This window comes from Molothrus ater, chromosome 32, assembly GCF_012460135.2.
Source record: "Molothrus ater isolate BHLD 08-10-18 breed brown headed cowbird chromosome 32, BPBGC_Mater_1.1, whole genome shotgun sequence".
Taxonomy (NCBI): domain Eukaryota; kingdom Metazoa; phylum Chordata; class Aves; order Passeriformes; family Icteridae; genus Molothrus; species Molothrus ater.
Window position 1 is genome coordinate 634,696 of NC_071659.1, and position 9,779 is coordinate 644,474.

Genomic DNA, 9,779 nt, shown 5'->3' on the forward strand with positions numbered 1-9,779 from the left:
AGGGACAGGGGACAGCGGGAGGGACACCACGGACACTGCCCTGGGGGTGAGGGACCCCCACTCTGCACTGGGGACAGGAAGAGACCGGACATGGGGACACGGGGGGACACAGGGACACGGGGGAGACAGGGGGACATGGGGAGGGACAGAGGAACACGGGGACACGGGGAGGCACGGGGAAATGGGGACACGGGGACATGGGGCAGACATGGGGACACTGAGGGGATCATGGGGGGACATGGGGGAGAGAGAGGAACACAGAGGGGACAATGGGGACACAGGGACATGGGGGACAGGGGATGGGGGGACACGGGGGGACATGCAGAGACATGGGGGGAGACAGGGACATTGGGGAATATGGGGGGACACAGGGACACAGAGGGGGCCATGGGGACACAGGGAGGACACGCGTGGGGACAGGCGTGGAGATGGAACACAAGGGGACACGGGACATGCGTGAAGGTTTGGGGACACGTGTGGGCACACGGGGACACACATGGGGACATGGCGGGAGACAAGGGGGGGGTCACAGAGCTGGCCCTGAGTCAGGGGCACCAACACGGGGGGTGCAGGGGGTGGGGGGCGCTGGGGGTGTGGAGTGGGATCTGGGGGCTCTGGGTGTGCCACAGGGGTGTCACAGGGACACTTGGGGATCTGGGGGCTCTGGGGGTGTCACGGGGGTGTCACAGGGACAATTGGGGATCTGGGGGCTCTGGGTGTGCCACAGGGGTGTCATAGGGACAATTGGGGATCTGGGGGCTCTGGGGGTGCCACAGAGGTGTCACAGGGACACTTGGGGCTCTGGGGGCTCTGGGGGTGTCAGGGGGTGGGTCCCACAGGTCCCAGGGTCTTAGAGGGGTCTTGGGGGGCTCCAGGTGGGGGCCCCAGGAAGAGAGTCCTGAAGGGTCACAGAACGGTCCTGAGGGTCCCCGAGGGCTCTGGGGGTGTTTAGGGGGGTCTGGGGGTGTATAAGGGGGGTCGGGGGGCGGTTTTGAGGGTTTTTGGGGGTGTTTAGGGGGATCTGGGGAGGTCTGGGGGTGTTTAAGGGGTGTTTAGGGGGCCTGGGGGTGTTTGGGGAGTCCCCGAGGGCTCTGGGGGTGTTTAGGGGGGCCTAGGGGTGTTTGAGGGGTGTTTAGGGGGGTCTGAGGGTGTTTGAGGGCGTCTGGGGGTGTTTAGGAGGTGTTTAGGGGGACTCTGGTGGTATTTAGGAGGTGTTTAAGGGGTGTTTGGGGGTTCTGGGGGTATCTGGGGGTGTTTAGGGGGTCTGGGGGTGTTTGGGGTGTCCCCGAGGACTCTGGGGGCGTTTAGGGGGTGTTTGGCGGGTCTTGGGGGGTTTGGGGGGTCTGGGAGTGTTTCGGGGGGTATTCAGGGGAGCTCTGGGGGTGTTTAGGGGGTGTTTAGGGGGGTCAAGGGGTGATCAGGGAGAGGTCTGGGGGTGTTTATGGGGGTCTGGAGGTGTTCAGGGGGTGTTTAGGGGATCTGGGGGTGTTCAGGGAGGGGTCTGGGGGTGTTTAGTGGGTGTTTAGGGGGTCTGGGGATGTTTAGGGGGCTCTGGTGGGGATTGGGGGTCTGGGGGTGTCGGGGGGGTCCCCGCGGGCTCTGGGGGTGCAGAAGTCGCCTCCCGCCACCAGGGGGCGCTGGTCGGGCCCGTTGCCATGGCGACAGGGGCGCGGCCATGTCTGTTGTCATGGCGGAGGGGGCGTGGCCATGCGCGTTGCCATGGCAGCAAAGAGAGGCGTGACCGGGCCCGTTGCGACGCCAAATGGGGCGTGGCCAACCCATTTCAACGCGGAGAGTGGGCGTGGCTTTGCCCGTTGCCATGGCAGCGGGGGCGGAACGGGGCCGTTGGCACCGCCCGCGGGGGGGGCGGCGCAGGCGCGGTCGGTCCGTGCGGTTCCGGCCCGGTCCCGGTCCCGGTCCCGGAGCGGCGGAGCGGGGGCAACGGAGCGGCGGCGGCCGCGGCCGAGCGGTGAGTGCAGCGGGGCCGCCCTGGGGCAAGGAGGGGAGCGGGCGGCGCTGCTGCCATCCGCCGCATCCCCGCACCGGCCGCCGCCGCCCGGCAGCACCGGCCGGGGGGGCCGCGGGGCCTTGGGGATGGAGCGGCGGGGCCGGGCCGGGAACGGGGCTGGAGGAGCGAGGCCAGAGGGGCGAGGGGCCATGGAGCGTGCCGAGGTGAGGGGGGCGGTTCGTGCGGTAACGCCGGGGATGGAGCGGTTGGAGCCGGGCCGCGAACGGGTCCGGGCCGAGCGGCGGGGCCGAGCGGTCCCGCGGGGTCGGTGGCGGCCGGGCCCGGCCTGACTCAGCGGCGGCCGCTCCTGCGTCCCGGCCGCGGCTCCCGCGGGCCCGCGGGCACGTCACGGAACGGCCCCAGCACGGCACGGCACTGCACCGGTACGGCACGCCGGGAGCTGCAGCGTCTGCCCCGAGCAGCAGCGGGCATCGCTGCCGGTACCGGGCATCACCCGGAGACCTGCGGGACGCGGGCCGCCGCCGCTCGGGCGCTGCCGGTGCCGCCGGTCCCGTCCCGCGGGCGATGCTGCCGTGGCGGTCCGGAGCGGCAGGTGGCTGTCACCGTGACACACCGAGCGTGACACACCGAGCGTGACACACCGAGCGTGACACACCGAGCGTGACGCGCTCCCGGTCCTCGCACTCATGGCGGCCCGGCACCGGTACGGCGGTGTCCCCGGTGAGGTGACGCTGTCAGGGACGCGCGCGTGTCGGGATGGGCCCGGTGCCCTTCTCTGCGCTCCCCCGCCACTCCCGGGATATCCAGGCCCATCTCTCGCCGGGATCTTCCCGAGCGGCTCCTCCCGCCGGGCCGGGCCCGCAGCCCCGGTCTCTGACACCCCGCAGGGTCCCGGGACTCCCGGGGATGTCCTGAGCGCGCACGGTGCGGTCCCTTTGGGGACACTTTGGGGACAGCCCTGCCCGGCGGCGTGTCCCGGGCACGCTGTCCCGGCCGGGGATGCCAGCGTGTTCCCGGCTCGGCTCGCCTCGGCTCGGCCCGGCCCGGTCCGGCTCGGCTCGGCTCGGCTCGGCTCGGCTCGGCCCGGCCCGGCTCGGCTCAGCTCGGCTCGGCTCGGCTCGGCTCGGCTCGGCTCGGCTCGGCTCGGCTCGGCTCGGCCCGGCTCGGCTCGGCCCGGCCCGGCTCAGCTCGGCTCGGCTCGGCTCATCCCGCGGCATTAATATTTCAGGAGCGGGGGGAGGGCCGCGCTCTGCACATGCTCCCGCCGCCGCCGTACCGAGTTATTTAGGTTAGCGGGAGCCGAGCGCGGCGGGGGGATTGGGGCGGGCGGGCATCGCCGCCGGGAGCCGCCAGGCAGCTCCCGGTGCCTGAACGGCCGCCGTGCCTCGCCGCGAGCCGGGACGGGCGCTGCCGCCGCCGGGAACCGGGGAAGGGTGCCGGGGCCGGAGCCGGTACGGAGCTGGGGATGGAGCCGGAGCGGAGCTGGGCGCTGCCGGCCCCCGGCCAACCCAGCCGTGCCCACCGGAGCGCGGGGATGCTCCGCTCGGGGTGGGGGGAAGCGGCTCCGGGGGGCTCCCGGGGGGCACGTGGGCGACCATCGCCCGGGCCACCGTGCCCGCTGCCAGCCCCGCACGGCGCTCGGCCCCCGCCGGGCTGTCTGCCACCCCCCTGGCGTGTTTGTCACTTGAGAAGCCACCGGGACGGCTCCCAAAATAGAAGCCGCCAGTCGCAGCAGCCCAGTTCGCACCGGCAGTACCGCGGTGCCGCTCAGCTCCCGGTGCCCGCCGCCGGTGCCGCCCTCGGCCTCACTCTGCTCCCGTTTGTTTGGGCAGAGCGGCCGCGGGGGCTGCGCCGTGGGACCGGGCCCGGACGACCTCTGCGTGCGCCCCGGCAGCGCCGCGGGACGGGCACGGACGCACGCCCGGGGCTTCGGCGGCCGTCGGGCCGTGATTAGCGGCTCCCGCCCGGACAATTAAAATGCAGCGGTAAGCGTCCCCCGCCCGGCCGGGCGCCCGGCACCAACCGACCCCTCTCCTCTCGGCCCGCCGGGAATCCGGCCTCAATTCTTATTTTTCATTCGGTTTTTTTTTGGCAAGAGCCGGCGGCAAACCGGCCGGGCCGGAGGCTCCCGGCCCTGGGCGCGTCCATCCCCGGCGTCGGGGCGGCAGCGGGTCGGAGGGTGCCGCGGGCACCGGCTGCCCTGTCGTTACACCGGGGCGGGCTCCGCGCTGCGCCCGGGGCTCGGAAGGCGGCGGGGACGGGCTGGGTGGCACCGGGCTGTGTCCCCGCTCCGCCTCGGGACGCGCCGGTGCCTGGCGGGGTCACGGTGCTCCCGGCGGGATCACGGTTCCCTCCGCGTGTCAGAGTGCTCGGTGTGGAGCAGGGCTCTCGGTGGGGATCAGGGTGCTCCCCCCGTGTCACGGTGCTCGGTGGGAGCTCCCCCCGTGTCACGGTGCTCGGTGGGAGCTCCCCCCGTGTCACGGTGCTCGGTGGGGATCACGGTGCTCCCCCCGTGTCAGGGTTCGCCCCCGCGCTCTCACGTGTGCCGGCGTGTGCGGGACTCGAGGTGCGGCTGGCGCGGTGACACCCCCGCTTCATCCCGGCGGGGAGCCTGCGGGTCCCTGCCCCGTTCCCCAGCACGGGCGATGCCGCAGAGCCCCGGCGGCCGCGCCGGTCCCGCGGGCATCCCCCGCCCGGCCCGGGCGATGCTTCGGCTGCTGCCCCGTTATTTGGGGAAGGGCCGGCGATGGCAGGGGGGTGTCAGCTGCTCCTCACCGTGCGGGCAGGCAGCCCCAGCCCCAGCCCCGTGCCCCGCCGCCGCCCCCGCCGCAGCCCCGGTACCGGCAGCCGCGGCACCGCAGTGCGCGTGGCTCTGGCTCAGCGCCGCGCATGACTCAGCTCCGCCGCCGGAGCCAGGGGATGGGGGCGCGATGGGGGCGGCCCCGGGGGGACCCCTGCCCGCGCCCCGCTGCCGCCACGCCGCCAAACGGGCGCGGGACGGGCCGCGGCTCTCGCCGGTACCGGGAGCGGGCCGGTGCGCACCTCGCCGTGCGGGGGCGGCGGCGGCGCGGGGGCCTCGGTTCCAGCCGCTGCGGCGGCGGCTAAAAATACCGACCCCCCCCACGGCGGGTGCGTGCGGTAACACGGGGGGCTCGGGGGTCCCGGATGGGCTCAGCCGCCGGGGGGTTCAACCGGCTGCGGCATCGCCGGTGCTGAGTCACCGCGGTGCTCTACCGGCCACGGGGGCACTGCGGCCACCGGGACCTTCCGCCCCCCAAACGGGCCCGGGGGCGGCAGCGCCCCGCAGGCCCCGGCGCCGCAGCCCCAGGGCGCAGATGCGCGCTGCTGCTGCTGCTGCTGCTGTCCCCCCCGCATTCCCCTGGGATGTGGCACTGGAGGGGGGTCTGGGGGCTGCACTCCCCCCCTGCCCCCGCCTGGCAGCTGGCCCGGCCCGCGGCCCCCCTCGCCGCGGAGGGAAGCGGATTAACGGCGCCGCTGCCGCCGCTGCCGGGCGGGGGGGCGCGGGAGCACCGGGACCCCCGCTCCGGGAAGGGGCGGCTCCGCGGGGGCTGCAGCGGAGCGTTTGTGCGGGACCGTGACCGTGGGGCTCCGCGCCCCCCACTCTGCTGCGGCGCCCCGAGCCCTGCCGGGCTGGCGCTGCAGCCGGGGGGTCCCGCAGCCCCCGGCCATCTGGGCGGAGGCCGCCTGCCGGCAGATGTTGCCCCTCTAAGCCCTGCTCTAATGGACCCCGATCCCGGCCCCGGCAGATTAGGCAGCACCGGGGGCCGGAGATGGGGGCCCTAAGCTGCTTATGGGCAGCAGCCCCCAGGAGCCCCTGGGCTCACCCAGGGCAGCAGCCCCCGGGCACAGGGGCAGTGCCCTGGGCAGGGCTGGCATCCCCTCGGCAGTGCCTGCGTCCTGGGACCCCTGCCCCCTATGTTGGAGTCTGGGTGGGATGGGCACCCCAGGTCCCAGTGCCCCTGGCGTTGGAGCACAGTTGGGATGGATGCCCCGGGTCCCAGTGCCTCTGGTGCTGGAGTCTGGGTGGGATGGATGCCCTGGGTCCCAGTGCCCCTGGTATTGGAGTCTGGGTGGGATGGATGCCCCGGATCCCAGTGCCTCTGGTGCTGGAGCACAGCTGGGATGGGCACCCCAGGTCCCAGTGCCCCTGGTGCTGGAGCACAGCTGGGATGGATGCCCCAGGTCCCAGTGCCCCTGGTGCTGGAGCACAGCTGGGATGGGCACCCCAGGTCCCAGTGCCCCTGGTGCTGGAGCACAGCTGGGATGGATGCCCTGGGTCCCAGTGCCGCTGGTGTTGGAGTCTGGGTGGGATGGGCACCCCAGGTCCCAGTGCCCCTGGTGCTGGAGCACAGCTGGGATGGATGCCCCGGGTCCCAGTGCCCCTGGAGTGGGGTTGGGGTGCCCGGGGTGCCAGTGTGCCCCCATCTCTTGGCAGCTGGGGCATGGCCGTCAATGTGTACTCCACGTCGGTGACCAGCGAGAACCTGAGCCGCCATGACATGCTGGCCTGGGTCAATGACTCCCTGCAGCTCAACTACACCAAGATCGAGCAGCTCTGCTCAGGTGGGCTTGTGGGGGACACGGGGGGCACTGCCAGGGTGCCCCCAGCTCCCCGTGACCGTGGCTGGGCCCGGCGCAGGGGCTGCCTATTGCCAGTTCATGGACATGCTGTTCCCCGGCTGCGTGCACCTGCGCAAGGTGAAGTTCCAGGCCAAGCTGGAGCACGAGTACATCCACAACTTCAAGGTGCTGCAGGCCGCCTTCAAGAAGATGGGAGTGGACAAAGTAGGTGCATGGGGAGAGCGGGGGCTGTCACCCCGTGGGAGGCTGGCGTCCCTGTGCCAGCGTCCCCGCTGAGCCCCCGTGTGCCCCCAGATCATCGCCGTGGAGCGGCTGGTGAAGGGCAAGTTCCAGGACAATTTTGAGTTCATCCAGTGGTTCAAGAAGTTCTTTGATGCCAACTACGACGGGAAGGAGTACAACCCGCTGCTGGCGCGGCAGGGCCAGGACGTGGCGCCCCCCCCTAACCCAGGTGATCACATCTACAACAAACCCAAGAAACCCATTGGCACTGCAGGTAATGTCCGGGGCTGTCCCTCAGCGAGTGCTGCTCCCTGCCCTCTGCACCCCTGGTCACAGCCAGGCGTCCCCCTGCCCCTGCCTGTGCCCTGCTCTGCTGCCTGCCCTGCCCTGCCCTGCCCTGCCCTGCCCTGCCCTGCCTGCCTGCCTGCCTGCCACGGGGGGGCTGCAGGACACCCAGACTGCAGAGCACAGGGATCCTGGCTGCTCCACCTGCCTGCTCAGCCCAGCCCGGGCTGGTTTGTCACCCCTGGCTGCCATCCCCCCTGTGCCATGCAGCTCCCATGGGCACTGGGGGCTCCCTGTGCTGGCCCAGTGGGAGCTGTCAAGGTTTGAGGCCTCCTCAGCCCCCATGCCGAACCCCAAACAAGCCATGAGCACCTTTGGAGGGCTGGGGGTGAGATTTACCGGGGGAAGGAAGCTGAGGCAGGCGGGAGGCTGAAGGTGGGAGAGCCTGGATCTGCGGCTCTGCACAGCCTGCCCTGGCTGCTGCCCCCCACTCAATGCACGGGGGGTGGTCCCTGCTGGCAGCCCCCCCCAGCCAGCATTAACCCATTGGTCCCCGTGTGCTGTCAAGTGCCCCAGAGGACCTCGCCCACGGGCCCCAAGAACAGCCCGAACCCAGCCCGCCTCGGCAACGCGCCCAGCGGGATCCTACGGAAAAACTCGCCCGCCGCCCGCAACGGCGGCACCGAGGCTGACGCGCAGATCCTGGAGCTCAACCAGCAGGTAGGGAGGGCAGGGTCCCTGCCCGCGGCTGGGGGGCACCCTGGGGCTGGGGGCTGAAGGTTTTGAACGTTTCCCCCTCGCACAGCTGATGGACCTGAAGCTGACAGTGGACGGGCTGGAGAAGGAGCGGGATTTCTACTTCAGCAAACTGCGGGACATCGAGCTCATCTGCCAGGAGCACGAGAACGAGAACAGCCCCATCATCACCGGCATCGTCAGCGTGCTCTATGCCACGGAGGTGAGGGGTGGGCTGGAGCCCATGTCCCTGTCCTGATCCCGGGAATTCCCTGGGCAGGGAGGGACTCCCTTCCCCCCCGAGCCGTCCTTGTTCACTCTGTGGGGTGCCAGGGCTTTGCCAAGCCGGGTGGAGGTCGGTGTGCCCACCCGTGCCACCCCTGCTCCCCCCAGGAGGGCTTTGCCCCACCGGAGGATGACGAGCTGGAGGAGCAGCCGCCAGAGGAGCAGGACGAGTACTAGCCCCGGCCCGCGCCCCCTGCGCCCCCCGCGCCGCCCCCCCCCACAGACATCGAGCTCCGAGCCCGCGCCCCGTCAGTCACACGCCACGGGCAGCTCCGGGGTGGGGAAGCACCATCTCCATAAGCAGCCGACATCCCCGGGCGAGGAGCGCGGCTGCGCCGGGGCTGGGGCTGGGGACGGGCTCTGGCCCCGGCCGGGGCCTGCCCGTGCCACCCCCTCCCCGTATTTATTTCTGTTGTCCCCCCGGTGTGAGCGAGCGCCACGTCCTGCCCCGGTGAGAGTGAGAAGGGAGGCCCGGTCCTGGGGGCTGCTCACCTTGCTGGGACCCTCCGGGCCCCAGGACCCCCGTGGCAGAGCGAGTGCCAACCTGCTGGAGTGGGAGGCCACGGAGCAAAGGAGAGAGAAGTGGGTTCAGCTTCCTGGGAAGGGGAAAAGCAGAGCCCAGCCCAGCGCGGCCACGGCAGCCACGGGGGTCCCGGAGAGGGGGCTGTGCTCAGCACGGCACGGAACGGCAGCGGGCCCTCTCCTCTCGCCGGTGGCCCCCGGGAGCCGGGGCTGGGCTGGGTCACCGCCAGGGCTCGCAGCGCCCGCCCGCCCCGGCTGCCACGTCCCTGTCGCATCGCTTGTCTGGTCCATCACTCCGGTCGCAACGCTGCATCTGTGTTCGGTTTTATTTAAATAAACTCGTGTGGTAACACTGCGTGCTGGGGGTCGCTGCAGGGTCCTGCACTCGCTGCCTGCCCTGGGGGTTCCTCTGTGCTGACAGACCCGCGGCAGGACGGTGGGAAGCGGGAGTGCACCCGAGTGGAGGCTCTGGGACCACTCCGTGTGAGGAGAGCAGGGTTGAGAAATTGGATGACCAGTTTAGAGATCAATTGGGCTGTAAAAGCCCGGAGCGACCGTAGCAGCTGCTCCTGCCTCGGCCCGGGCGGGGATCTGCGGGGTACAGAATTTAGGGGGTAGGAACTGATCTTGGAAGGGGCAAAGCCAGGCCGGACCAAGGAACTGCGGTGATTAGAAAAGCTCAGCAGAGGTCGAGTGTTTTCAATCTGTTTTTTGCCACATGACCAGGGGAGAGCGCGAACGCAGTCCCCCACTACCACAAATTATGCAGTCGAGTTTCCCGCATTTGGGGAAATCGCAGGGGTCAGCACACCCGGAGTGCAAGGGATGAGCCTCGCCCTGGGAAAACCACCTGCCTGATCATGGTGTCTCCCCTGCCAGGTAAGTATGCCCGAACTCCCCCACCGCCCGCCTGCCCCGCCCGCCGCACGCCCGCCCAGCACACGCCCGGACCCGCCCCGGCCCCGGCGCCGCCCGGCCCCGCGCTGCGCCCCGGCCCGCACGGCCCGGCCCGGCCCGGCCCGCGCCGAGCCCGCGGACGCGCCAGGACAGCGCGGGCTCGGCGCGGGCTCGGGCCCGGCATGCACCGCGCGGCGGGGACAAATCTGCATGGACACGCCCACAAGTCCACACTGCACCGTCCCCTGCCCCGCCGTTATTT

The 9,779-nt window shown here is 71.3% G+C and overlaps 1 protein-coding gene and 1 non-coding gene across 5 annotated transcripts; one reads left to right on the forward strand and one right to left on the reverse strand.

The window, feature by feature from the left end:
- Window positions 1-1,861: 1,861 nt before the first annotated feature.
- Window positions 1,862-8,975, forward strand: MAPRE3 (microtubule associated protein RP/EB family member 3). 4 transcript variants are annotated; one of them, XM_054518087.1, is made up of 8 exons: window positions 1,926-1,969; window positions 3,802-3,954; window positions 6,426-6,553; window positions 6,630-6,775; window positions 6,866-7,067; window positions 7,647-7,798; window positions 7,884-8,036; window positions 8,207-8,975. In XM_054518087.1, exons 2-8 carry the CDS (start codon window positions 3,947-3,949, stop codon window positions 8,273-8,275), a joined length of 858 nt encoding a protein of 285 aa, XP_054374062.1. In that variant the 5' UTR covers window positions 1,926-1,969; window positions 3,802-3,946; the 3' UTR covers window positions 8,276-8,975. The 4 variants fall into 4 exon arrangements, with proteins under 4 accessions (XP_036261138.1, XP_054374062.1, XP_036261137.1 ...); XM_036405244.2 differs by lacking the exon at window positions 1,926-1,969 and adding an exon at window positions 3,295-3,420; XM_036405246.2 differs by lacking the exon at window positions 1,926-1,969 and adding an exon at window positions 3,295-3,420 and having other exon boundaries at window positions 6,866-7,022.
- A 368-nt stretch (window positions 8,976-9,343) lies between these two features.
- Window positions 9,344-9,507, reverse strand: LOC118700664 (U1 spliceosomal RNA). Its single transcript, XR_004982319.1, has one exon. It is a non-coding gene; the product is annotated as a U1 spliceosomal RNA (small nuclear RNA).
- Window positions 9,508-9,779: the final 272 nt, after the last annotated feature.